The sequence below is a fragment of the Camarhynchus parvulus genome, chromosome 8 (genome assembly GCF_901933205.1).
Source record: "Camarhynchus parvulus chromosome 8, STF_HiC, whole genome shotgun sequence".
Lineage (NCBI taxonomy): Eukaryota > Metazoa > Chordata > Aves > Passeriformes > Thraupidae > Camarhynchus > Camarhynchus parvulus.
The window spans coordinates 5724304-5752212 of record NC_044578.1 but is presented as its reverse complement, the minus strand read 5'-3'; the positions used below and the strand labels follow the sequence as shown (position 1 = coordinate 5752212).

The 27909-nt window shown below is 44.0% G+C and overlaps 1 protein-coding gene across 2 annotated transcripts; it reads right to left on the bottom strand.

The window, feature by feature from the left end:
• Positions 1-169: 169 nt before the first annotated feature.
• CC2D1B (coiled-coil and C2 domain containing 1B) lies at positions 170-27614 on the bottom strand. Of its 2 annotated transcripts, XM_030953085.1 has the most exons (25): positions 27563-27614; positions 27117-27221; positions 24044-24185; positions 21269-21378; positions 20401-20520; positions 19169-19306; positions 16972-17233; positions 16362-16486; positions 16152-16227; positions 14919-15029; positions 14296-14426; positions 13945-14017; positions 11758-11870; positions 10795-10963; positions 9411-9583; positions 9182-9307; positions 8612-8670; positions 8262-8378; positions 7713-7786; positions 7007-7065; positions 5217-5268; positions 4524-4623; positions 1748-1838; positions 1311-1441; positions 170-524 (listed from the first exon to the last, which is right to left on the bottom strand). In XM_030953085.1, the coding sequence occupies exons 2-24, from the start codon at positions 27180-27182 to the stop codon at positions 1322-1324; spliced, it is 2607 nt and encodes an 868-aa protein (XP_030808945.1). In that variant the 5' UTR covers positions 27183-27221; positions 27563-27614; the 3' UTR covers positions 170-524; positions 1311-1321. The 2 variants fall into 2 exon arrangements, with proteins under 2 accessions (XP_030808945.1, XP_030808946.1); XM_030953086.1 differs by lacking the exons at positions 24044-24185; positions 27117-27221; positions 27563-27614 and having other exon boundaries at positions 19169-19280.
• Between the last annotated feature and the right edge of the window lie 295 nt (positions 27615-27909).

Sequence of the window (27909 nt, the reverse complement as noted above, 5' to 3'; positions counted from 1 at the left end):
AGAGGGGGGACTGGCACCCCTGAACTGCTGCCTGAGAGCTCTCCTCTGACTTGGGAAACAAAAAAAGAACCCAACCCAAATAGGCCTGGATAGGAGAGGACAGACAAAGCAGTAGCAGACTGTTCACTGAACCACGCTGGCTGCTCAGACACTTGGGAACAGGAATTCTGGTGAAGGTCTTACCTGTGATTTAACCAAAGAGCTCTGGCTGTGCCTCAGGGAATTTTTAAAGGGCTAAACCTTTCCCACAGCACTCTGCATAGTTAATGTAACATTCATCCTGGTGCTACATCAGTAGTCCCACATTAAGGCAATTCTGTCTATTTTGGGTAGACTGGTCCCAAGCTCTGCAGCAGCGCATTCCCAGAGCCTCCCTTTGCCTTGGAGTTATTAATAAGCACTATGGCTGTTATCAAAATAGACATTAGGTTCAGTAGTGCATTCATTTAACATCTTTGGTGCTTGCAGCTTAGCAGCATCTTCCTGCCTTCGCTCAGCCCACGACTTCCAGCATTCCCACGGATCTGGGGAAAACAGCACAAACAAACCCATCAGAATTCCTTGCTGCAGTACAGAACAGATGCTCACAGTTCAAGGAGACATTATATGGAAAATGCTGACACCAAGGTTCTGGATGGTCAACAAGGAAAATCAATGGAGCAAAATTATTAAGCTCCAGTGATGGAAAGTGCTTGGGCATGAGGCCAAGTTGTTATTTCAGGTATGGTCATCAAATGTGTCCCTCAGCCTGATTGGAGCTCACGGGACCTCCTGACCTCCTTGGCTGGGAGGACACCACCAAAACAGGCCCTTTTGACACCCAAATGGTGACTCCTGTATTGAAATGAGACCTCAGTCTCTACAATCTGACACCATTTGACACACCTTTGCTTCCAAACAGGATGTCGCTCTAAAGCTGATGAATATTTGCTTAACTGCCATTTGGAAATGTAAAGTGAAACCATATGCTAAGGAAGAGGGAGCACAGAGGCTTCAGGAGATCAAACAAAGGAAGATAGATTACTCATCACTTATTTTCTAAATAATATTCTTAGTAAAGGTGACAGCAGGAGCTGTCCCTGTTTTTCAAATGATTCTGAAGCAGCATCTTTGAGATACAAACTAATCAGAGATTCTGTAACCTCATTTATGAAATGATGTCAACTCCCCACCACAAATATAAAGAGGAATGCTACTGAAGCCAGAGCAGTGCAATTAGGTCAATGCCAACAAAAGACATTGTTCAAGCAGAGTTTTTCTGCAGCCCTGTCAAGTCCTGCCCAGACCACCTCTGGACACAGTGCTCATACCTCAGACAGAACTAACGTTCAAGGACCAGCCAGTTTTCTGTAACTGTTTGAAGATCTTGACCACTGAGGGGCTCCCTGAGTCTCACTTTTACCTCCAGTTTCCCTCCAGTGGGCTTTCTGCCATCAAAAATCTGAAATAACCACAAAAAGAAGATCAGTTAGGACAAACAGGGATTATAATATTAAACTATACAATTGTGACTGTATTTGCCTGTGGCCCAAGCGTGACAGAGATCCCTGCAGGTGACTGCAGTGCTGGGAGTGTCACAGCCAAGCATTCCTTGGACTCTGCTCAGTCCCCCACAACCCAGGCAGGTTATCAAATTCACCTAAATACAAAACTCAACTGCACTCACACATTTATGTGATCCAGATACTCATTTCCCCTTTGGGCTGAAATTCTGAGCAGAAGAACACACCTCATCCCAAAAACCTACCTCCATGATCTCTCTAACTTCACATTCTGATTCCAGCTTGTCCAGCTTCAAGTGTGCTGTCCCCACGTGCTTGTCACTTCTGAAAAAGGATCTGTGCCAAAGAAGGGAAGGGGTAAAGATTGTCAGAACATGAAGGAGAAAACAAGCCCAGAGGTCATCACTATTTGCTCCACCCCCACATCCAGAGAGGGCTGGTCAGGACATGCTCCTGGAGCCCTGCACACCACAGTGCCACAGGCAAACCCTTAAAAACCAGACTACAAGGAACAAGATAAGAAAGTACTAATTTGTTAATTATTCTTTTGCAACCAAGGTAAAGATGAGGACAGCAGTGAAGAAAAACAACCAACTAAATCAGCACTTAGAGTGGCAGCAGCTCCTGTCCCTGCCCAGGGTGACAGGGAAGGAGGTCCCAGTGGCCAGGACAGGGCCATCCTCTGCCTGGGGCTGTTAGACAGAACAGGCTGAAGGAATTCCCAAGGAAGTTCCATCTCCCAGCAAAACAAACATTTCACAGGCACCTGTTGCTTTTGGCAAACTACTTTTAGGAAAAAGTCACATGAATCATTCTGTTTTGTCTTGATAAATCAAAACAATTTCAGTAAATAAGAACATTTCAGCTATTGTTTGGATTCACCTACATACTGGTAGTTTTAACAGTCAAAAACTATAATTTTAGGTTTTTCAGTCTGCTGGAATTAAACTCAGAAGTATTTTTATCCTGTGAGGAAAACAAGCAACTTCTTGCTGTAGTCACTTGTGTTGAACAGTTAATCAGCAATAAGTCAATGTTTACCTGCACAGAGCCAGGTGTTACAGCCCTTACCCAGACAAACTCCTCCAAAAGGCAACAGCCAAGACTAAACCACCCTAATTCCACAGAACTGTTCCGCTCAAACACAGCATTTCTTTGCCTTCATCCAAGCATCTCCCTGAACCACTCTCCAAAAGGTTTGATAAACAACTAAACTCTACAGAGTCTGGAGTTAAAAAAAGGTAACTTGGCCACACCTGCTGTGTTTTCTTGGAAATTTTCCAAGATTTCAGAAGCTTCCCTTTTTTACCCACTCTATTTCAGAAAAAACAAGCAACCAGACCAACAAACATAAAAAACCCATCCCCCACAACCCCAAAACATCCACCCTTCTTCTTCCTATTATCATTAAGAGATACTAAGATACTATCAAGTAAGACCTGAGACATTCAATGGAAACTCAAAGATTGTTCATGGAGCCTCATGATCACATCACTGGTGGCAACAGGAGACTGAGACTCTCTATCAGTGAGGCCACAGCAGACTTACAGAACAATTTCGGAAAGTTCAGAGTTTCTTAGCTCACATGTTGGAATGTTTTCTTCACAACGACCTTAAAATGAGGGGTTATGTAACTGTACTGCAGCATGTGGGGCTCTTTGCTCATAAACTTCAGAGAATCAGCAATTCTTGCTGAATTTTTTAAAGCATTTTTCCATTTTATAACACAAGAAACAATAAAGACTGGTTCATCCCTGCTCAGTTCCAGGGGGCTGCTGTGAAGACTGAGAACTTGCTCTAGGCTATGGCTTCAGAAACAGCTCTGGGGAAATCCCCTTTCATCTTCAGAAGCTTTTGAGAGAGGCGCAAGAAGAGACTTCCTTTGGAAAAATACATTGCTGAGTTTTACTTGAAAGCGTTGTTAAGCTGAAGTTTAATATAAATGACCTGAAACAAGTCTCCTTTGCTCACTGAGCAAAAATAATTCTTGGGAGATGGTCAAAGAGCTATCAGAGAACCCAAAGCTACAACAACCACAAAAACATTTCTGAAAGTATTATTCATTTCTAGTCTTAGAAAAGACAGGGAGCAGACAGTCTTTAGAAAAGAGCCTGGATCACTTCATCCTGTCCTTTCTCCCAAGGAGATAGCTGGGAAAAGATGATAAAAACCCCATTTAAAATAAATGTAAACACTTCAGAGCTCTGTGCAAATGAGGGGGGATCTTGAACACAGAGCAGTCAGGATTGACAGAAAAAAAAAGAAAATCACTTCAGGTCACAAACTGAAACATCTGCAACTTGAAAACCATCTCAGAAAACCTATGGACAATTTCTGCATGGCCCAGTAATAGCAACAAGGAATAGGACAAAGAGCCACCAGACAAAAACCAGGTTATCTGGCATCCCATCACAGTCTTGGATCACCATGAACCCAGGGATGAAGGAATACAGGCCACTCCTATTCTGAATAACTCAGTTCTGAGCCTGGACTGAGGATGATCTCCCTGAACACTGATCTGGTGATCCTGCTCTCTGAGATGAGGGGAGTCTGTCTCTCTCAAGGAAACTGCCAGCAGTGCTCAGGAGTTATTGCAAGATCCAATGAATGAAAATACAAAATCTAGTTCTGCCATCACCTGTCACCTGCTTTCCTGCTCTTCATATTTTGCTGCCACTTCATTATTCTACAGAGTTATCCCACAGAATATTTATATTTTCTAGTCCTGATGACTGAAACCAAACTGGGTAAGAATCAAAACAATTTGAGGTAAATCGCTGCTTTCTCAGTCCCACCAGCTCCTTTTAGCACACTAATCCTCAACTGATCTCAAACAACTTCACCGAATTTGTGCCTTTCTTCACCCCCACAGGGGAAGAAGCTACAGAGCTCAGGCACATTTTAAAAGCTCTCAGACATAACATCCAGCCAACTCTTCAGTGCTGGCTTAGAGGTTGTGCTTCATAAACTTCAGCTCCAACACTATTTTCAGCTGTTAGCAGAGAAGCAAACTGGGCTCACCCTTTGTGGAACACTTCAAATTTGATTCCCTTGGAGCGAATTGCGCGTCGGAAGCCGCGGTGGTTGCGGTTGATGTTCAGCTTGAACAGCTGGTTGTACTCTGCAGTGAAATAAGGACAGGGGAACAGGGCTGTGAGTCAAAGGGGGTGCAGGGCTCCATCCCAGGCACCTGCTCAGAGCTCTTTTATCTCAGTGTGGCCCACAGCAATCCTCCTCAGGAGGGTTTTTCAGTCAGGCCCAGGGTGTGTCCCTGTGCCACAGTTCATGTCACCCTCACCTTACAGGGACAGAACCCAAACTGCAGGAAAACCAAACCACTGTGAGCTGACAGCAGGGCACTGGGGAGCTAAAACCAGAGTTTAGGGCTTCCAGCATGTAAACAGTGTTTGTGGCTATGAAAAAATATTAAAGAAAAAGCAGAGTAAGGCTGGAATGACTGGGAAGGGGTGTTTTGGATAATATAATTAATACTGGTTTAATTCATGACATAATAGCTACCACAATATTGGGATGAGGGAGAAGAAATTGCCAACGCAGCTGGACTTCACCCCGCAACAAAACCTTTCATAAGAAAGCAGAAAAAAGGTGGTGGGAGGATCTCTGGCCTTGTTCACAGTCTGACACCAGCCTGTACCATGCCGGGATTCCCAAGGTGCAACATTTTCCCTGCTGTTCCAGAAAGAAAGTACTCACCTGGACAATTGTTATTGTTAATTACAGGTGTTTTACTCTTTTGAGGTTGTTCCTATCAAAAAAAAAAAAAAAAGACAGACATCACATAAAACTGTCAGGTATTGTGTGAAAACAGACTAGTGACCATTTTTATTGCCAGCTCTATTTTATGCCTATACCAGAAATGTAAGGTTTTAGGGGTTATCTAAATAAGAAGAGTCATGGTATATTCAAGACTAAAATACTTGGATTGCACTGTGGTAACAAGGATAATACTGCAGAAAGAATAAGCCAAAACATCACATTAAATATGAGAGCCATAGATAAGCTACATAGTCACAGTCAATTCAATCCAATCATCATAAAGTTACTGACTGGGGCTCTTAAACTCCATGACAAACTGTGCACCTTCCAGCACACAGTAATTCTGTTCCTCCTGCATTAGCTGGAATAATAAGCTACACAAGGAATTCATCACAAATCATTCAGGGAATTGTCCTACTATTATTTTCCCTGACAATCAATCTGCCACCAAAATGAATTAACTTTTAACCTAAAGCAGAGTGCAAACTAAATCTCTGGGGAATGAACAAGGACAATGTGGCCTAATTATTGCAGCTACTTTGCAAAATCGATTTCAGCTGTAAAGGAGAAAGGTGGTATATTTATTTGACTGTTGGCTAAGACCTGGTTCTGCTTTAAACAAAGGAAAAGAGATTAAAAGGAACTATGCTGATTCTTATTCATTCCCCAGAAAATTATTCATACAGACCAGTTCTGGTTTCAGCCACCCTAATTGTGTTACTCCCTCATTAAGGCCTCAAGTCACTCAAACCTAAACACAAACCTGGTCTGACCATCACCAATTTCCCACAGGTAAATGAATTAATTTTAGTCGAATTACTGCAAAATTTATTGGGAGGCAGAAGTGTGGGCTCTGCACTCTCCCAGGGCTAAGCATTAGTCCTAGAAGAGCAAGGTCTGGTTTTGCCTTACAGAGAGAGCAGCAAAGCCCCAGGATTTCTACTGACAGTAAGAGACCAGTCAGCCCCTCCTCAGAAGCCCTTCTAGCTCTCAGGTTTGAGTATTTTTCAGACCAGAGACTGCTTTTAAAGGTGAGAGGAACAGGATGACACTGGGGAATTCCAAGGAAAGTAATACATATGTGTATACATATTTTTATATACATACACATACATACATGCACATACACACAAGTTTTAATTAGGAAGGGCTGAGAAGCTTGCATGGCCCAAGTCCATGATATAGATATATTTCCTAATCAAATCACCATTTATTTGATGACAAAGATTAACCCTTTCAATCCAATTCTACAGTTGTAAGAGAGGCTCAAATGCGATACCTTTAAAAGCTTGGTTTTTTAAGGGAAGAGGACTTAGGGAGATCACATCTAAGGTGGCCCTTGGCAACAAATTTGTGTGTCCTGGTGCTGGGTGTGTTTGCACCCCTGAAAGAAATGAACTCTGACACATTTTGCCAACATTGGAAAGAGCCTGATTGTGCCTTCAGGGGGGAGAGCTGGGCATGGCTGAGCACTGAGAGTGCTGCTGAGAGAACCTGCAGACACCACCCTGCCAAGGGGAAGGTGGGGAGAGCATCGAGAGAAAGGTGCAAAGCTCAAACCTACAGCAAACAGGCTCAGCAGCTCTGCTTCTCAGAAAAATAAATCTGCTTTAAAAGCAGATCCAGGCAGGATGTCTAGAAGTGTTCTCCCTTTCCTTGGAGCCCTCACAAGCTCATGCAGTGGCAGGGGGACAGACTGAGGGGCAGAAGAGCCACGACACACTCACCGCACTCGGGTACTGAAATTCAAACTTCACAAACGCATCCAAATCTCTTGGTGACACACCTGGGTGAGACAACAACCAGCCAATCCAAACAGCCAGTACAGACATTGTCATTGCATCTGTCATCTCGAGCAGGAGTTTCAAGAGCACCCAACTGTTTTACAGTAGGACTCGTGACCTGCCTCTAGACAACTGAATAACCCATCCATCAAACCAAAATCCATGGAAAGTTGGCACCCAAGGGAAAACACCTGGGTTTTTTTATGCTGTTAGTTCTGAGAGTCTAGCACAAATGGTTTACAAGCTCCCAGGAACAAGGGGCTAAAAGCAGTAACACTGGCTGGAGCAAACCCTGTCTACTGAAGGGTCAAAATACACCAAAGTGGTGCCACTCATAGGCAGGCACTTGTAACAAAGTAGGAGGTAAAAATGAAAACTTAACCATGACCCAGTTATGAGTGAACCCAGGAAAATATAAAGTTCTTCTCTCTGTCCAGATGGAACCCAGATTCTCTTTCTTCACCTCTCTGCTTTTTTAAAAATACTGTTTAAAGTTTTTGGGGGGGCATGATCCCAAAACGTGGTTACTTTGTTTTAATGAGAGAAATGCTGGCTCCTAAAGTGGCCTTCGAGATAGAGAAATTTAGTTCCCCATTACTTTCCTTACCAACTCAGAGGAAAGAGCCCACCTGCCCTCTTGAGTACACACCTGGTGGGGCTGGTAGGTTCATCCCCCTGACAATAAGAAGGTGCATTTCTGTGCTGTTGAGATCAGAAAATATCCTGTGAAAAGAGAAAGACAAAAAAGCACATTCATCCCACCATCAGCTGATCCACTGCCAGACCAGGATGCCATGGCTATTTGTCAGAGCTTTTTCAACAGTGCACTCCTACAGAGATCATCTCCACAAAATACAGCAGAGCAAGGGAAGAGCACAAACAGAGCTAAAAATATCTCTGTGGCCAGGAACAAAGCCCAGGAGGCAACAGGATGGAGGGAGAAACACAGAGGAAGGAGGAATGGCTGAAGAAACAGAATATAAGAGGGGAAGCTGGAGGCATTTTGAAAACAAAAGGATCAGCAAGAGAAGGTAGAGAACAACTTTGTATTTAAGTTGTTGACAGTATCCTTTCAGGAATGCTGAGCCTAATCCTGGATGCCACCCAAGTTTCCTGAAGCCCAGAATTCCCTAAACAAGGGCAAACGACCAGGAAAGTCATTCCAGACTGACTGAGAAATACTTTTGTTTTTCCACACCTTATCATTTTAAAGGTTCTTTCCTCAAAGTGATGGCTTGGAGGATCCATTCCTTGTGCTCGTGCAAGCTGTAGGATCTCCATATCCTTTTTACAACCTTGTGCCAATTTCTCAAACCTACAGAAAAGGCAAAAAAAATCAGCAAAAAACCCCACATATGCCAGAAATCAAACAGAACAGAGAGTAAGCCTCAGCCAGAGCTGAGAGCAATGTGGAGATGCAAGAATCACAGCCCCAACCCTTTCACACATCCTTACCAACTTAAACCCCAACATCTTTAGGGGGTGAGGCAGACTCAACCCTGAAACAGCAGCTTTGGGGGATGACTGAAAGCAGGCACTGGGTCTTACCGAGTTGTTTCTGCTACGTTTCCCAGATGCATGAATTGCTTGGAGTACTGCAAACACCTCTGTCAACAAAACAAAACCAAACACATTCACTCAGTGATCCTCAGACACAGATTCATGACTGACACAGTTCTAAGGTTGATGACAACCTAATTTAAGAAAAACCAGGCACTTTCCTGAGTCACTCAAGAACATTCACATCCCATTCCTCAAGTCCAAAGCACAGCATCTGTTTGAGCTGTTCTCCCTATTACTTTTTAATCACCTGATCTGTAGATATGATGTTCACCTTAGGCTTAGTCTTAATATTCAGGTACTTTTTTCAAACTTGAGTGCTCATATTTAAGAGTGGTAACTTGCTAGTCCCAAGCCTTAAAAAGCACACCCTCTGGCTTTAACTATCCACAGAATCCAACTCTGAAAATTGTCCATTTTAGGACACAGAATATCAAAAGTATTTTAAAAGAAAAAAAAATACCCCACTGGAACAATGATGGAATTATAGTATTAATAAACCCCAGAGAAATGTACAAAGAAACTCCAAAACATTTCCAAAAAATACAAAATGGTCACCTCATGTTGGTCCTTCAGCAATTTTACAAGCTGTGCATAAACTTCATCTGCTTTCTGAGACAGCCTGACATCTTCATGGTGTACAAAGATAAAATCACCCTCATCATCTGTAGGAGGTGATGGCAGCTGCAACACAAGAACACCACATTTCAGAGCCCTTATAGGGAAAAGTAAGCACTCAGATGTCCAAGAATAGGAAACAAAGCAGAATATTACCATTCCTACTAACCTTGGAAATATCAACAGTTTTGCCAGATTTTGCCTGCTCAATCTTAAGGTCAAGGCCCTTGGCTGTTCTGAGATACGTCTTCGCCTGTTCGAGGTTGTTTTCCCTCTTTGCTTTGATGGCTGCCTTCAGGTATTGCTTCTTCCTGTTCTCCAGAAATTCCAGCTGCTCCCTAACTGAAAAACAGTTGTACAGAAACACTCACTCATCTGACATTGCCCCTGACACAGTTTACCCTGTTCAGTCTACAGCCAGGAAAAGACCGGTGAAAGTACAGATGTCAAATCAGGAGATTTCCTTACTGCACTCAACTGTTTCTTGGGCACTTTCAAGCATTAAAAAAAGAAACAAGCTTCCTTCTGGAACAGCATCTTTCATCAAAAAAACCTCACAGCACTTCATAAGTGTCACAAGAGTTATTACAGCCCCTAATTTGCAGGCTTGAGACAGATTCCAGCACAGCTGACTGGTCCAAGGGAGCTGAATCCAAACTTTCAGCTCTTCATGTTAACTTCTAAAAAACAGCAAATATTATGAACATCCTCTGGAGTAATTTCCTTCCTCTCCCCTGATTTGTCAGAAAAGAACCCTGATGAACCAAAGTGCAGGCACACTCAGACCTATCACCTCTGGTTCTCTGTAATCCCTTGTTCTCTTAGTTTCTTATTAATGCTTGAGTTTCTTCTTTCCTTGCCAAAACATTAAGGACAACCACACCAGTAAGATTGCTTTACATTGTACCAGGTTAGTGCATCAGTCAGCCAGCCAGGTCTACTTCATCCTGAGGGAACTGCCCAGGGCAGAAGGGAAGGAGGATGGGGTTACAGTCGAGGCATCAGCGAGAGCCTGAGCACTGGCAGTGCGTGCCCAAAGCACACCGGAGTGGCGCCTGTCCCTCACTATCTGCACAATTCATCTTGTACCCACAACTGCTCAGTGACCTTAGCAAGGCAAGAGCAGAGATTGATGAAGCCTTGCCTGCACTGCCAGCCTGAGATCCCTGGGTGAAGCACCAGGCAGAGAACTCTGTGTGATGTAGGGAGCTCCATTAGATCAATGAATAATTCACACTGGCAACCTGTCCCCTTTAATGAGGGTATATGGAGAGTTCAGCTGTGAGCAGAGTTAAACATTATGAATCTATACACTTGTTACATCAAAATTAATTAGAAAACCTAATCAGCCTTATAATTATACATGCTGTCTCTGTGAAATAAAGCTGCATGGCTGGTCTGGGTCTGCCCTCCAGCACACACATATTGTGGCTCCTATCAGAGGAAATCTATGACACACGTTCACAGGCTCACACCTAAATTACAGAGTCTTCCCCAAACTAGAGCAAACCACTTGCATGTGGAGCACTGGGGAGGGCAATCCCTTCACTTACCAGCTGGTGGGAGATGATCCATTGACTCTGCCTTGTCCAGGGAGGAGGGTGATGCAGCTCGTTTCAGGTGCTCTGGAGAGCTCTCCTGAGCTGCAGCACATGGAACTGGAGTTGGCTTAACAACCTGAGTTGGCTTCTTGGCAACTGGGGCCTGGGGAAGAGGCTCATTCTAGCAAAACAAATAAACAAAAAAAAAGCATATTAAATGCATAAAATCTATTCCAGGGTTGAGGACAGCATCTCAAGCATCAACAACCATGGTTATCACTGTACCAGCCTTTGGGTATCCCTTTTGAATAGAGCAGTGCGTTCCAGACAGCAAATTTTAACTTCTGGAGGTTTATGAGCCATGCCAGGCCAGCAGGTAGCTGACCTGTGGAAGCCATAGATGGAATAAAAGGAATGTTCAACAAGGCTGTGATTTTTAAAAAAGTAGAGGCATGCAGAAAAAATATCATCCAGGAATCTTCTCCATTAAAAGCTACTCCAGTTGAAAGCACAACAATCAGCAAGGAAATCCAGAGAGAAATAGAAATCAAACCAAAGTCTAAATGCTGGTGCAGCCTGACAAAAAAGCAGTAAGAGCTGAACATCCTGGGAAAGAACAAACATAGGAAGCTACTGGGATGCAGGATAAAAGTTTGGATTTAAGTACTTCAGAACAATCTAAAGGAGTGGTGAGGATCTCAAGTGTTTGCTTTGAAAATAAAATCTAAATACAAGACAGCTATGAAAGAACCAAACCCTGCACTCAAAGGCTCTGTGGTAGTGACTGTAATAACATCTCATCTGTCTCTCCTACTCTATAAAGGAATCTGAAATGACTACTGAGATCCTGCACTCCTCAGACTTTTGGGAATGAATTTCAGCTCATTTCCTTACCTGGAAATCCAATGGCCACATCTCTGCATGCCACAAGAGATGGCAATTGAACTTTTACACATCCTACCAGGCCACACTAACCTCCTCCTCTTCATCATCCTCCTCCATGTTTGCCAGCTTGCTGGCAGTCTCCAGGACAGCAGCGATTGTGCTGCCACCATCTGTTGCTGCAACACCAGGAAGAGGTGGAAATCCTGTGAAGGAAAGAAACACACAAGAGAGAGTTGCATAAGCCCTATGGTGTGTCTTCCATAGTACTTGTTTCCTCTGAAGCTGTTTCTATCCAAAAACCTATTATCTAGTATATTTTAGTATTCAGTCTAACTAGACTGAGGCCAAGGCCAAAAAGCCTTGCTAGATCAAGTCTGAGTGGCGGCTTTAGATCAGATCTCTCACAGACACCCAGCTTAAGTGGATGATAGTAAAATGATGCAATAACTGAGCAGTTTTCCAAGCTGAGCAACTGGCAGCAAGCCAAGCAACCTCACAACCTCTAGATTTCAGCAGTAGGGATGCCCCCAGAACCAGCAGAGAATTTAGTCTCATTTTTTCCCCTCTCAGTGCTGCCTCACTTTAGCAGGCACACAGTCCAGCAGAAAACCAGTGCTACCCCCAGAGTAATAAACAATCCACTGCTGACAGCTGGGTTGTTACACACTCAGCCTCTGCTGAAAACGTACTGCAATGCAGAGGTAGCAAACTAAGGCAGAATCAGAGGAATTAAATAGGAAGTGTGTGAAGAATAATGCCCTTCATTGTTTTGTTATCCTTTTAAGTATGGGAGGAAGGTTTGATGATGGAAGATAAACTCTCACTGCCACATGACCAGTTAATGTCAGCTTCAGAGAAAAGAGATCCAGAGGCACTACTATAAAACGTCTGTTAAGACTTCTCTCATTTAATATATAGCAAGTATTCTTGCTGCCAATCTCATGAGAAGTGCTAAGAAGCAGTGACTAAACTGCTTCTAGACCTAGAGATGGCTGCTACAGCACAAGTTTGAGGTACTCAGGCAGGCAGAACAGAGAACCCTGTGCTGCTGCCCTATGTGACATTTGATCCATTGCTCAGCAGCATTTCTGTTTCCACGGAGTCCAAGGCTGGTACTCGTCACCAGCCAGATGCCATGAAGGGCACTGCCATCCCAGGATAATTCACTGGTGGTTTCAGTGACTCCCTGATAATTGTCTTCAGTGTAGATCACATGGCCCCTAAATGATGGCTGAAAAACACACAGCTGATGTGCAAGGACACGGAGCAGTTCTCCGTATTTCCAGAGGTATAAATATGGAGTGCCTCACTCTTACAGAAACTGGTATTTACCAACAAAGGGACCACATTCTGCAAAAAGGGATGCTAAACTACCTTTCAGGGACAGTTTCAAAACAGGAAACCTTCAAAGCCACACATGACCTGACAGAGCTGGCAGTGTCTACTCTACTACCACTTCAGTGCTTGCCATTGCCACATTTGACAGTGACAAAACCACCACAAGGTCCATCTCTATCCCCTAACTTAAAATCCAGGCACTGCTTTGCAGAGCTGAGTGTATCCCTCAGAAGAACACATCAGGCCCAAGAAAAAGGAAAGATGTTTCTAGGGGAGAAATGGTATCATGCAAATGAGAGGCAGAGCATTCACAGATGACCTTGCCATAACTTTTCCAGACACAGCACTCGGTGTTCTGAAGGAGATAAAACAGAACACAGTGTCTCAAGAAACAGGCTCAGCTGCTGCCTCTGCCACTGTCTCAGTGTGACCATGGGCATGGTTTGCCTCATCTCTGCAGATGCTTTTAACAGCCAGGAGAGCTGCAATGCTGATTTGATGTTACAAGGTGTTACAAGGGGATATTCATTAGATAGGAATCAGCAGAATGGGGGACATCAGGAAAGTTTCTTCACTTTTAAAAACCTCTTTCCAGCAAAAGAAGCCAATATAACCCAAATCCAATCTTTCCTCTAGGAGGGCTGACACAGAGGATAGACAAGCAACATTTTTAGCATCTGCCTATGGTGAAGTTGTTGAACTTTTCAAACAGTTCCAGTTTTCAGTTCCCATACTGTCAATCAGGCCACCAATATGCACGAATATTCATTACTGTCAGTGTTTGGGAGCATATTAATAAAAAATCTCACAATACCATCAAACAGTAAGGCCAGCTACTCACTGAGAAAAAGGAAGAGCAGGCAATACCTACACAGCCGCTCCAGAGCCTAGCAGGTGTACAAAAGTTTGGGGATTAGGACGTTTTACATTCATACTTACCAGGAGGAACAGGTAGCTCAGAAAAATTCACTTTTCTCCCTGCCTTATGGGCTCTTATGGCATCTTGGTATTGCTGCAATCAAAGGCACTCAGTAAGACATAAAATAGAGCTGACTGTGAATTAGCAATCATCTGTATTTAACCAGCATAAACACTGCACAAGACTCAGTATTTTACTACAATATGTGCATTGTCTCTATTTCTTCCTCCGAATGCTTTCCAGCTTCCCCACTGGACCTCTTTTCAAACAGAGAGACAATACACAAATTATTTCAGCCTTGAAAAAGTCTTCAGCAAGAGAACTAATTCAAAAGGCTTTGCTGGAGGTGAAGAGCCACACTCCAGTTGTACCTTGGCTATCCTGTCGTGCATCCTGCTCTTGCGATCGTCCCCGCTGGCCTTGGCCTGAGCTGCTGCTGCCCTGTACCTCTCCAGCCGCTGCTGCAGCGCTTCCAGCACCGTCCTGGGCTGCTGCAGGGACTCTGCAAACCACAAAATGCCACATCACAAAGATTTCAAAACACACAGGCTGCCTGTCTCCTCTCCTTCTTCAGAGAGCATCACTGGAATGTTTCACTATGAACACTGCTGTTAGAAAGTTTATTAACTTTTACTTCTATCACTGATCCAGAACAAAAGCAGGTTGGATCAGCAGCAAACAATACTCAGGAACATCAGCCAGGTTTACTCACTCCTGCTGCAGCTCAGTGGGAGAGGTCAGACCTTAAAGTGCTTCCCAGCTGTGCTATTTTCATGACTTAGTGTGTAGTGCATGGCTAGCAGGAGACCTGTGAAGATTTGAGTGATTAGGCAAATGCCTAATGGAGACCCGAAGTTTCATCATGTTGAGATATTTGATGGTGCTAAGACGTCAATTCAGGTGTCATTGATGATTTTTAGGATTTGGTGGTTTTTACGAAGATTGAGGGCCATTGGTTGTTTCTGTATGTGGATATGAAATGCAAAAGTCCTACCTGAAGCTTCTTGGGTCTGAGGTTCAGGTGTTGCAAGATCCTGGGAACTTCCCACACGAGGTGGTACTTTTTGCTTGGATGCATCTTGTACATGTCCTAAGCTTTCAAGATCTGCAAAGCAGGGAAAGCAGGAAGTTTCACAACATGTTCCATACACAGCAATTACTGCTGCATGTCACTCAGAAAACCTTCAATTTGATCATATTATCTTCCTGAAAGCTTTCTGGCTTCCAAACAGTATCTCCATGGCTAGCTAAGTCTAAGGTTCCCATTATCTACAGAACATGCTTTATAAGAGAAAATCTCAAGTGCTGATTTAATTTTGGTTAGGGCTGCTTGAGGGGGAAAAAAAAAAGTAAAAGTAGTTCAAGAATTCTAAGAATTCTCTCCCCAAAATATAACTTGGTATCTTGGCAGATGGAAAGAGTGAACAAGTCTGCTAATTGACTAAAATATTCTAGTAAAAGATGTGCTGGAAAAGGGAAGAAACTCATATCATCTATTCAGAAACTCCAGTTTCTGGTATTGTGTAACAGAAAACTACAAGATTATTTGCTGCAAAAATCTTGCACTTTTTAAGGCATGGTTATGCCCAGGGTGAAGTTCCTCTGCAATGCCATTTAGTGATCAGTAACTTGAGTCATGACTCTCATGATTTACTGAAATAATCTGTTATTTAGTGGCTTAGAATAAAATAATCTACTAAAGTAAGTTGTTTAAAACACTGGGCTACAAAGACCAAGCATTAATTATTGGTAGGGATATTGCATCTACTTAAAAAACACCAAACTCTCTCTTACCAGGACTGAGGTATCTTTAATATTGATAACTTGCTTTAAAAATTAGACTTTAGTGCACTGCAATCTGTTAATCTGAACGTTACAAATTTTAGTTGAAGCACATAAAACCATCGAACACTACAGTAAATATTAAGAATGTGACATTATCCTCCTTCCCCTTCCACTTCAAATACTGGCTGCTATTATCTACACTTAGAAAACCCAGAATATGAGACATCAATACTTGTTTGAACTTGTAATTCACAGAGAGTAACTGCAATGTAAGTAATGATACCTCATTTCTCTTCATTGGTCTTGATTAGACTGTGAACATGCAGTGAGCCTCAGTCCTAAACAATCTCCAGTTCTTTTAATAGCTTTGCAACCAAATGCAGAATCATCCCATTACAGCACAGAGAGACTTCTGAAAAGGTTTCCTGAAGACAACCCTTACCCTGAGGAGATGGAGGCATATTCTGGAGGTCTACTGGCTGCCCACTGTCCAAAGCTTCCAACACCACATTGAATTTCTAACACAGAAAAAACAAAAGGTTTGTTCTGGTCTCTCCAAGACCTGCCAGCTGCCACAGTAAATACATGACATTTAATGCATGTGGGTACAGCACAGGGTATGTTCAGCATTTGGGATTTCTTGAGTGCATACCTTGCCTGCCTTCATGTATTCCTTTGCCTTCTCCAGGTCCCCTTGCTGCTTGGCTTTTAGAGCTGCCAATTTATACTCCTTTTGCCTCATCAGTAGGATTGCTCGTGTGCTGCTGTGCTGGGGATCTGGGAGAATGAGACAATGCTGAGACTGACAGAGCATGCAAGATTTGCATCCCTTGCTACATCCATCTATGCAAACCCACATTTGTCCCCTTTTGCTATAAGTCACAAAAACCATCTTACAAATATCCTTTTACCTCCAGTCACCAGAAGTCCTATCTAACACAACAATTCCACTTTTCCCAATTTAAAGAAAAAACATAAGGTCTAAGTCAGTATCTCAAAACTCTTTAAAGGCTGGAATTCCACATGTCAAATAACAAAGGAGAAACTGAAGCACAGGAGAAGTTAAGGATACTGATCCAGTGCACAGAAGAGCTCTAAAACAATAACTGATTCCACTGCCAGAAACTCAGCATTCCATGGACAACTCTGAGACATTCAGCAGGGAAGTTCCAACATAAGCAGTGCTTTGCTACACTCAAACATCAGGGAAGATACAACATTAAAATAGGGTTGCAACTGCTTCTCCTCTCAGACCACAGTACCTGTTTCCACAGTAGGATCAGCAGCAGCACGACCTTGCAGAGACTCTGATTCCAAACATTCCCTTGCCTCAGGAGAAGCCTTCTGCTCAGCATCTGCAGCACAGTCAGCTTTATTCTCTGGTGAATCTCCTGAATTCTCTAGCTCCACTCTCATGGCTTGAGGTACACAAGAAGAACTCTTTCCCGTTGCAACAGGAGGTGGCATTTCTTCCTCATTGATTTTTTTGCCTTTCTTCACTGCAGCCAGCATGGTTTCCAGTGTCTGGCACAGAAGGAACAACAGAGTCAACAGGCATTTTCATCAAACATGTTACCAGCATAAGATTCTTAAAAGACAAATTCATCCCCTTATACATGACAGGCTCTGTCACACACACCACCACAGACTGCTGCCCTTCAGCTCCCTGTTCTTCTGCAAGGAGAACTTCAGTGCCAGTGAAAGGTGTCCAGATACCAGAGCAAAGGCCTTGTTACCCAAACCAGGTAACTGCAGATACCTCAGCACCCAGAATTATTGGGGAGTTGATGTGATCCACTCAGCTTTGTCACAGAAAGTCACCAAGGAAGCCATTTACACCAACTGTAGATGGATTTTGTGCATCTTTAAAATGTAATAAAATATGCTATTCTGAAATGCCACTGCCTACATGGATCTAGGGAAGGAAGGGCTCTGCAAACTTATTTAATGCAATGAGAAAAGCCATTAAATGCTAATAAAGGTAATGGAGTTTCAGCTCACCACCTATGGTAAGGAGCTCTCACCATCTCTAACTTGGGTTAACTGCTGCTCATTTTTCTAAAAACCCCTCCTCTTCCCCAAGTATTACTTCCTCAGTATTTCTGTTTTTTAAATTTAATTTGAGGCTCAGACAAAAGACCACCATGCACTTCAAGCCAAAGCAAAAGTTTTACTTCTTTCATCTTCCAAAGAAACTGAAATGGAGGCACAGCAAGACAACAACAACAAAATCTCATCAGTGCCAGAATCACTGCTATTTTTTTTTTAGCCATGGCATTGTTTGATCTATTGAGTAACAGTGGCAGAGGTACTTTGAAATGACTGCATGTGAAACTGGGGTTCAGACCAGCAACCCACAGGCAGCTCCCTCTTCTCCATGTGGGGGTGACAGACAGATTAAAGTTCACAGTTCCAAGAACTACATAGAAGAGAGAACTCTACACCATTTGTTGACATGTAATTTTGCTAATTCAGTAGCTGTGAGTTATGAAGTGAGATCTGGTCTATTATCCTCAGCTACACTGCTTAGGCACAGGGAAACTGCCTACCCTGAAAAAGAAAGGAAGTGGCACAGTGCACTTAGCTCATGACTGGATGGAATAGCTGGTTTGCCCATCCCTGTGGCTCTCAGAAAGGCCAGGTGCTTTTGTGTACATTCCTGTCAGGGCTGGCAGGCAGTGGACACACAGGGACATCTTTCTTGTGCTTTTTCTTCCCCGAGTTCAGCTTCAATTGTTCCCTTTGTACCCAAGACACCCAGTAACCAGTGAGCCATTACATCCTGCCCCAGTGCACAGCCCTGAGCTGTTCAGCTTTGCTGCTGCCTGAGGTGATGCAGGAAAGCTGCTGAAAGCAATGGGAGAGAAAGGCCCTGCCCAGCAGTAAACAAGCACTGCAGCTCACTGCAAGCACGCCACCTGCCTGGAACACAAGAGGCTGGAGAGACTGCTCTTTGCTGCAGCTCTTAATTGCCTTCATCAAAAATCCTGTTCTATTCCTTTTCAAGCACAGCAAGCACACTCAGGGAAAGGTACCACCTCCCTTTGTCTGACAGGAGTGAGTGGAAGGTGAGTACCTAAGGGATGGCAGCAGTGATGAACTGCAAGGTGTATGTCCTAGGAAAACCCCTAAACTTTGCTTTAAGGTAACACTGAGCAGTCACCACGGGTCAAATTCAGATCCAGGGAGGTGGGTTTAACTTCAGCATGTACCACAAACCACGCCTCCAGCTACCACCAGCCAAATTCAACAGAAACAGAGCTCAAAAGGCAGCTGAAGCCACACCTTATCTGCGTGTTTGCTGTATCAGGTGGGTAGTCAGTAACAACAAATGTTTTTAAAGTAACACCAGGCAGCACATGACACACTCCCTGTCAAAAAACTCACCCAGCTGGGCAGAGCACCCTTCAGAGAGCTGACTTCCCTCACCCTCACTCACACCTGGTGATACCAACTCACCTTCAGGCCCCTCTCGTAGCGCCGCACTTTGGCGCTCTCCCCCGAGTCCCTGGCGTTGGAAATCGCCGTCCTGTAGTCAGCAATCCTGCCCTGGAGCGTCTGCTGCAGCTCACTGGTAACAGCAGGAAGTGAGGAGGTCTCAGAAAAAACAATAAAACAAATCAAGAAAACTTATTTCATCCAGCTAGATGAGTTTTCCCACCGCACTGAAAAGCAAACACTCCTCTTCTACACACACACACACACACTGCTGTGAAGTGAGTGCAGGAAGGAACAGCCCCTGAAACAGAGGAGCGTTTGTGCTGGGCTAACGGGCCCTGCATCCACCTCTGGGCTCTCTCAAAAGCCCCACAGAGAAGAATGGGTGGAGAGACTTGGGAAACTCTCACTCACAGAGTAATTGGAGCCATGTGGTCGGTGAGTAGGTGAGGAGAACACTGAAGCCTCTCAAACCCCACACAACAGAGGGTGTGAAGAGGTATTTTGGCACAAATCTTGACTTATTCTTTTCTTATTTTTAAACCATGCTAGTTTGCTCCCTTCTGGGCTTCAACCTGGTTTTACAACAAGAGCTCTTTTTCCTCCTCCTACAGCCTGGAATTAGTTCAGTGACAAAAGCAGCCTAAGCAAAGTCATGAGCAGCTATTTAGAAACTCTCAGCCACAGAGACCCTGCAGATGGCTCCTGATGTAATTATTACCATTATCTCTATAGAAACCCTCTCAATCTCATTTACTAACAGGCCCAGTGTACAAGGCACTGGAATCTGGCACACAACAGAAACATGCAGTGACTGAATAAAGGATTTGACTGCATGAGGACTGACAAATTAAACTCAGACAGATAATGCTACTGAGAAAAACCCCAAAACTATTGAGTTATAACATGTGTCACAATTTTAGCACAATGCTCAAGACTCTTAGGGAGAAGATACGAACTCTGGAAGCCTGCACTGCAGTCTGCATGCTCCTATGTATAATGAGGGACAAGACATGCTTGTTTCCAATTGTTTACCTCTTTAATTCTATGGTAACATCAGAATTCATCCTTGGAACAAAGCAAAAGGATCACCTGCACTCATACAGCACTGCTTTCCATGGAGGAAACAGTAATAGTAGTTTTTTCTTCCTTGGAAGACAAGGCCTCCCCAGATGCTTGACAATGACCCCCACACAAGCCAAGTGACAACAGTGATTCAGCAAAACTGCCAGAAACACAAAGCTCATTCCTACCTGTGACTGCAGTTCAGGTAGTTCATCTTCTGCTTCAGCTGGGGATGGCTCTGTTGCTGTCATTTCATCCTCACAGCTTCCTGCCTCACCTTCTTCCCCCAGAACTTCTTGCAACTCTGCCTAAGGTAAAAGTAAGAGCCAACAAAAGCCATTTCCTCAAAATCTTCTCCGTCCTCAAAAGACAAAAATAAAATCAACTCTGAAGTGTCAAAAGCTTTGGATGGATCTTGAACCCAAGTGAAGAGTCGGAAGATCTTCTATCCCAGTCTTTTTTTAAATTCAATTTTATTTTTTATTATTAATTTAAACTGGTTCCAGATACCACTGAAAAGCCACACTGCAGCCCCAGGATCACCACACAAGTTTGTGGATGGAGATCTGAAGCCAGAGAAGTTCAGAGAAGTACTTTTACAAAGATTATGCAAACCTAAATTTCAAATTTCCAAAAAGCCTCTACTAGCAATGGCAGTCAAAACTACTGCTTAACACTCCTTCCCTAAACCCTGCCAGTTAGATGAGTCACTGAAACAATGAAGACTTTCTTGAGGTGTTCTCTCAGGCCAAGCACTGCTTGAAGCAGAAGCAAAATGGTGGCAGACATCACTTTAAGGAGACTGTCCCTGCCTGTCCTTCATCAGCTGACATGGAATGGGACTCCTGCTCTTCCCTCAATTCTCTAAGACCCCACACATATAAATGTTAGGAAACTCTCTTTGCTGTGCAGGGGGATGGATCCTGCAAAGGCTTCCATCTTCGCAATATTTTAGCTTCTCACCAGAAAGTTAACAGACATTTTTGCTAAATGCAGTTCTGTTAAAAAAATATACAAAAATACATACTAAAACTCTTTGCTAATAGTTATGCATACCAGCAGGTCTGTATCTTTCTCCAAGTCCTCATCATCTGCATCTTCCTCTTCATTCAGGTCCTTCATACACTCTGCAGCCATCTTCTCAATATGATCCATGGGCAGAGGAGCTGCAAAAGGAAATCCCAAGGAGCCATAAATCCTAAGGAACAGCCATACCAGTTAACACTGGGTATAAATCCTGAAGGAGCTGCTACCAGCTGAAAGAGCAGTGCCCTCCCTCCTGTGCCCCCTTTATTGCACAGTGTTGTAGGCAACTGAGAGCATATTGATGGATAAAAGGCAGAGACTGGGAAGTGAGCAGCCAGGAAAAGCAGCACTGCTGTTTCTGCTATGACACTTGAGGCAGGCACTAAGGCACTTGCACATTTTCTGCACTGCTGTCTCGTGATGATGAGATTTAGCCTTCTCCAAATTTTTCTTGGCTCCTTCATTTTGCAATTTTGCTTCTGGTCTTCATCCTGAAAACTCTACTTAACTCCTCATTGCTGAGTTCTCATCTGTGCTTCATCCTGTGCCAACCACATCTTTCTAAACTATCAACTTCCTCCACATGCTCTCCAAGGTGAGGTTGTTTGCCCACAAACCCCAATGGTCCACGTAAATGTTTCTGATACTTCCCTATGCAGACTCATGACTGTGACTCACCAGTGGCAGTAAAAGCTGCAGAAAATACAGATCTCCAGGACAGAGCTTTACAGTCAATTTAAATGGATCTCATTCACTCCCTGCATTTGCTGAATCAGCTGAAAATTAACCCAGGTACAAAACTGTTTCTGTTCAAATAATCAAACTGACCCCATGGGTGCTTCAGTATTTGTATCAAACATGCTGCTCGTAAGTTTGACCCTTAGCAAAACTTGGACTGCAGGCCATACCCAAAGGCAACTGGCTGTGCAGAAAACTGCAGCAGAGGCAAAAACCCTAATCAAGCCTCCTCAGATGGTTTTTCAGCTCTAATCCCGTGCAGCAAGATGAGGCCACAATTTCAAACACGTGAGTGGCTGCCCAGCTGGCACTTATCAGAGACAGCAGGGATCTCTGGGCTTAAGATGTTCCAAGAGTGCAGCTTTTGCCGGAGGAGGAGGAGGCCATTCCCCCACACCCATCAGGATGTAATCCAGGAGGGAATTACTGCACCTGGTGCTCAGCCAAGAACCAAGCACATGAGTTGCACTGGATCCCTTTTTCCTGCCTTTTCCCAGACAGGATCTGTTTGTCCCCTGCCCTCACTGCAGCTCCTCCTCTCCAGGCAGTGACCTGCCTGCATCCTGCCCCACCTCTGCACTGGGCCAGGTCTCAGGAGTGCCCAGTGCCAGCTGCTCATCCTCCATGAGCTTCTAACCCACACACTTCCAACTCTAACAGGAAAACAGAATAGCTGCACATTGCTTTGGAAAATCCTTTTTTAACCACACATTTAGAAGGCACAGTAAATGTTAGGCATAGTAAATGTTGATTTTGCACTGCCTGAAATTTTATTTTCCTCTTATGAATAAAAAGACTGAAACAACAAAATAAGTGACATGAGGGTGAGAGGGATGAAAAGCTGACAACAATTCAAGAGCTCCTGATACACAGATTCACCCTCAAAACATTATCCTGCAGGTTTTAACCATGAGTAACCTATGTCCAATGGCAGAAGTTCTGCTATTATGCCTATTTGCACAATTGTGCTTATTAGCTTTAAGAGTTCACTAAAATTTTGAAATGTGGAGAGTGGAAATTATTTGGAATTTAGTTTCAGATACAAACATCTCCTTTGTCTGTCACCAGCCACCATGTTTATAGAGTTGTCTTGCCTAAACATTTCAAAATTCTTCATTTCCCTGCTGCTCTGTGTGAAGCCCCTTCAAATATTACAGGGAAATTATTGCAGAGCTGCAAATAAGGCTGGAGAAGCACTATCCCCTCCTTCCTGCACTTGCTCACACACCTGTAGGTCCCATTTTCCTTTCCCCACCTCAAGCACTGGATGCCACCCCAGCCCTCAGACAGGCAGGGAGCAAACCTGGTTCAGCTGAGAAACTGCCACAAGAACTCCAGTTCATTTTGGCAGAGGAGCTCCTGAAGCAGCTCAGCCTGCAGCTCCACAAACACAGACATGCTCAGAGGCAGAGCATGCTCACTGAGGGGCCCTCACAGCAGCAGCAGCAGCCTTGGCTCATGGCAGATTACAGCCAGCCTGAAACCACTGCAGAGCTGCATGCAAACACCACCAGACAAAATTAACACACACTTCAAGTATTAAGAATGGTAACAGTCCATTCCAAGAGACTCTGTAACCTGCATAACACAAGCTACAGGATTCTCCAAGTGATTGCTTCAGTATTTGCCTCTGAAAATGGGATTCAGTTTTGGTTACAGACTCCAAGTAACTAAAAATATAATGCTCATTATGTAAATTCATTCTTCAAACAAAAACACAAGAACAACCACATGACAAACAACCCACCCTCCACAAGAAACATAATTTCCCTTCTAAAATCATCTAGTGCCTACTACACCTTTTTATGACTTCATATGCTAAAAAAGCATGTCTTAATTTAGTCATTAAATGGGCCAGCCACCAGAGATCTTTTTCATATATCTGCAAGAGCATCAACAGAAAAAAACTTTTACATTGTTTGTGGAGTAACAAATTAAACCTTTCAAAGTAAAGAGCAGTTGCAAATTCAGTTTCTACCAGTGATAGAAAAACCATTTTAGATAAATGTAAAGATTTTTTTAGATCAATTTAACAAAGTTAAATTAAATTCAGATACTTTAACTTACTTTTCCCCTTTGGTTTCGGTTTTCCTTCTTTCACTTTTCCTCCTGTGATAGCAGCAAGCTCTGCCTCAAGGTCCCCATCATCCTCACCTTCCTCTGCACCCAGCAGCATCTCCTCAGGATTGAAATCCACAAACAGCCCCAGCTGGAGCCAAGGGAAAATAACAATACAAAATAATAAAATACCCTACAGTTAGAACAAAGATGACACTCAAAAACATCACGCTGCATGGATTATTTAGATATTTTCATGCATTCTGAATCCTGTTCATTTTTTTTACAGCCCACTGTCACACCACTTGTAGTACCACAACAATGCATACCAGGCACCCATAACTGGTGTAAAGTACATAAATCTTAACACCCCACAAATATCCCTTTAAAACTCTACACAAACCATCTCTTAAAATCAATCCTGTTTAACAGTCTGACATAACAAGGTAGAGTAAAATGTTTGTTATACTGAGCCTCATGGAGCAGATAGCATCAGGGAAGTTCAGGGCAGTGCCTCTGTAAAAGCTGAGCTAAAAAATATTCACTCATGGCTCACACACAACAGGTCTGACATGTGCACACTGCAGAGACTTCACCCTTATCTCTTGAAGAAGCTACATTTATAAACTGTTCTGTCTTCTTCTTACATCAGTTTCTAAATCCCAGAAACAAACACAGCCATTAAAACCCAGCAATGCCCACAATGCACTGGAGAAAACCATCAGAACTGGCTGGCACAGATCATCAGCTGAGAGATAACATCTCAGGGAGCAGCATTAATAACAGTAATCAGGATATGGCAGTAGGGGTTAGCACTCTCTTGTGGCAAAACATTCCAAAGTTCAGCAAAGGAATCTCTGGGGTCTTAGTCCAAAAGGCATTATTTTAAAATGTCATTTCATCACTGTTTTTGTGTTTCTGGTTAAGATACTAACTGCCCCAGGAAAATAAAAGTACCTTAAGTATGCTCAGATTTTTTATGAACATGAATGAACAGAATTACATTCATCCTATGAAGTAGGTGAAGCTTTCCTCAGACTTTTCCAAAGCACAAGCCCTTACTGATCCCGCCATGGCCAAGGAGGCAGCACTTCAGCTTCTCTCCAGCACAGGAAAAAACATCAGCTGTCATTATTCTGAGGGTCAGCAATCTCCCTCTGTCCTGAGGATCTGAAGTGCTGCAAGAAGCTGCCTGTCAGTTTATAAATTAATGTAACAGTTTTTTTTTTTTAACCCAGTAGGAATCAAAGCACTGGTGGCTACTGCACTGAAAGATTCTGTGCCCCTCTCTGGACCATTTTATAATCCCAAGGGAGAATGTGAAACACAGCTGAGAAACACTGGTTCAAAGGACCAGCAACAGCACTCAAACTCAGCAGCAGTTTATTTCCCAGCCCTGCTCCTGCCCTTGGCATTCCATAAGGCACTGGGTAGATCAGTCAGCCACCCTCTGCCTTATCCATCTCCCAGCTGTACAACAAAACTAAAGTTGCACACTTGGCTAGAACAGAAGGAAGGTGAGGACAAGACTTAAACAGGAAATATTTACAACAGCAATGTAAAGATTCAAGTTCTATGGAAGACACACAGGCCTTTCATCAATGTACAGAACAGATGAGGAGCACACAGGACCTGTTCATTACCACACTGCAAGGATGGACAGTGAAGCAACTGCAGCAACCACAGAACTCAAGAACACAATTCAGCAGTGTTCAGTTCTAGCTCCAAGTTCCAACCCATTCAAAAAGGAACATTTCAAATGAAATTAGCAGTATTGAAGCAATGTTTAATAAAACAGAAAAAATAAGTTATAGAAAGCTTGCAGTTGATATAATACACAACAAAAAACCATTTTAAATTGAATTAATTTGAAAGCGAACAAGCCATTTGTTTCAAGAAACACTTATCTATGATGTAAGACAGGCTGAATAATTAACTGTATTGAATTAGAAATTAGTAAAATATGTTAATCAGATCCTCGAATTACTCTCTATCTTTTCAGAGTGAGGTTTCTTTTTTTTCCCCAGAAGGAGGAAAACTATTTTCACCCTTTATCTTCTCCCCTCAGACGAACTAAGTTATACACTGTCTCTCTCACAGAGAAATGCAAACTTTCACACTGCAGCCATAGTGACATTATGGATCAGTAACTACAGCACTCTGCCTCCGGTATGAGAACACTGGTTCCTAAGAAATCACCAAAAGAGAACATCTTAGCTATTTTTTCTAATAGCCTCCCTTTTCACATTCCTCTACTTTCTTACCGGTTATTCCACCTGTTACTTCCCTCTATTCTTCAAAGGTTTCTGAAATTCCATTCTGGTTCTAACATGTTCATTAACTCTAACTACAGTGTTTTTCCCTCAGTTTTCTACGCAGAATTTTGCCCCGATTGTATTTCTAATTTTGACACTGTCGCCTGACTTTCTACACCTGCCAACCATGACTAATTATTGTTTCTCTCCACAAGACTTCTGAAACTCCATCCAAAGGTAAATAAGTATGGAAAAAAATCCTCAACACACAGACACAGCTAAACTCACTTTTATCTACAGGAAAGGGGCATATCAGTCTATCTGTTACATGAAAATATGACTATACAAAGGGAAATTAAAATTAACTCTCTTGTTTAGCACCTTAATATTCTCCCATATATGCCCTTTAATTTGTTACCTGATATTCTGCTGTTCTTATTTCTGTTTTCTCAGAGATGTAGGGAAAGCCTCCGCAGAGTCACTGAAGTTATTATTAAATCTCAACATAGCTGGGCTAAGAAAATACTGTAAGCATGAGTCATGAGGTCTCATGCAAAGATTACAGCATTACAACACTGTGCCTTCCCTGCAAGACCTCCACAGCTGCCTATCAGGTATTTACTTGAAGAAGAATGCATTAAAGAAGGAAAACAGGCACCACACAATCTAATTTTCTCCATGATCCCGCAATGCTATTACCACATGGGAGATCCTGCAGGAAAACAGCAGCGAGAGGTCTGAGCGAGACTATCCCGAGGAGCAGAGGGAGTGGGAGGTTTCCCTGCCTGCTCTGCCACCACATCTCCCTGGCCCTTCGCCCTCCTTACCTGCTTTGCAACTGCAGCTCCCTGGCCCTTTGCCTGAGGGCTCTTTTTAGGTCTTCTGCCAAGCATGTTGGTTCATGAATTCCAGAGGGCTGTGTCTCTATAGGACTGAGAGCACACGGAACTTAAAGTCAGCGCCCTGCCCGTGTCAAGGCAAAGCCCGCCGGACGGAGGCGGGCGGCGCGACCCCGCCGCTTCCCCGGCTCCCCCTCAGAGCGCTCCCCGCCGTGAGGGCAGCGGCGGCAGCGCCGCGGGACGCGCTTCGCGGGGCCCAGGGAGCCCGGCCCGGCCGCGCCCGCGCTCCGCCCGGGCTGCTCGGCGGGACCCGGCGGGCAGGGCCGGCTGCGGGCGCTCCCCGGCCGGAGCAGGGAGGGACCGCGGGGGCGATGGGGCGGGAGCCGCGCGAAAAACCGCGGAGGGGCCGGCCGGAGAGGCCGGCCCCGGCTCACCTCGGCTCCCGCCCGTGCGGCCGCAGCTCCGGCCGGCGCGCTCGGGGTGGGCCCGCCCGCGGCGGCTGCGCGGCTGCGCGGAGGGGCGGGCCCGGCACGGAGCCACGGCCCCGGCTCTGCCCGAGCTGTCCCCGCACACAGCCCCGGCACCGGGACGGCTGAGGAAGGGCAGCGCTGGGTAGTGATCGATCAGACAAAGGAGTTTGGTATTCAAATGGCACAATTCGTGTTCGAGGTACTGTTACAGCTTCCTCCATTCCAACAGCGAGAATGCCTTGCAAACTGGAAGTTCCTTTTAATTATGTTTCATTGCAAACTGGAAGTTCCTTTTAACTATGTTAGTAAGA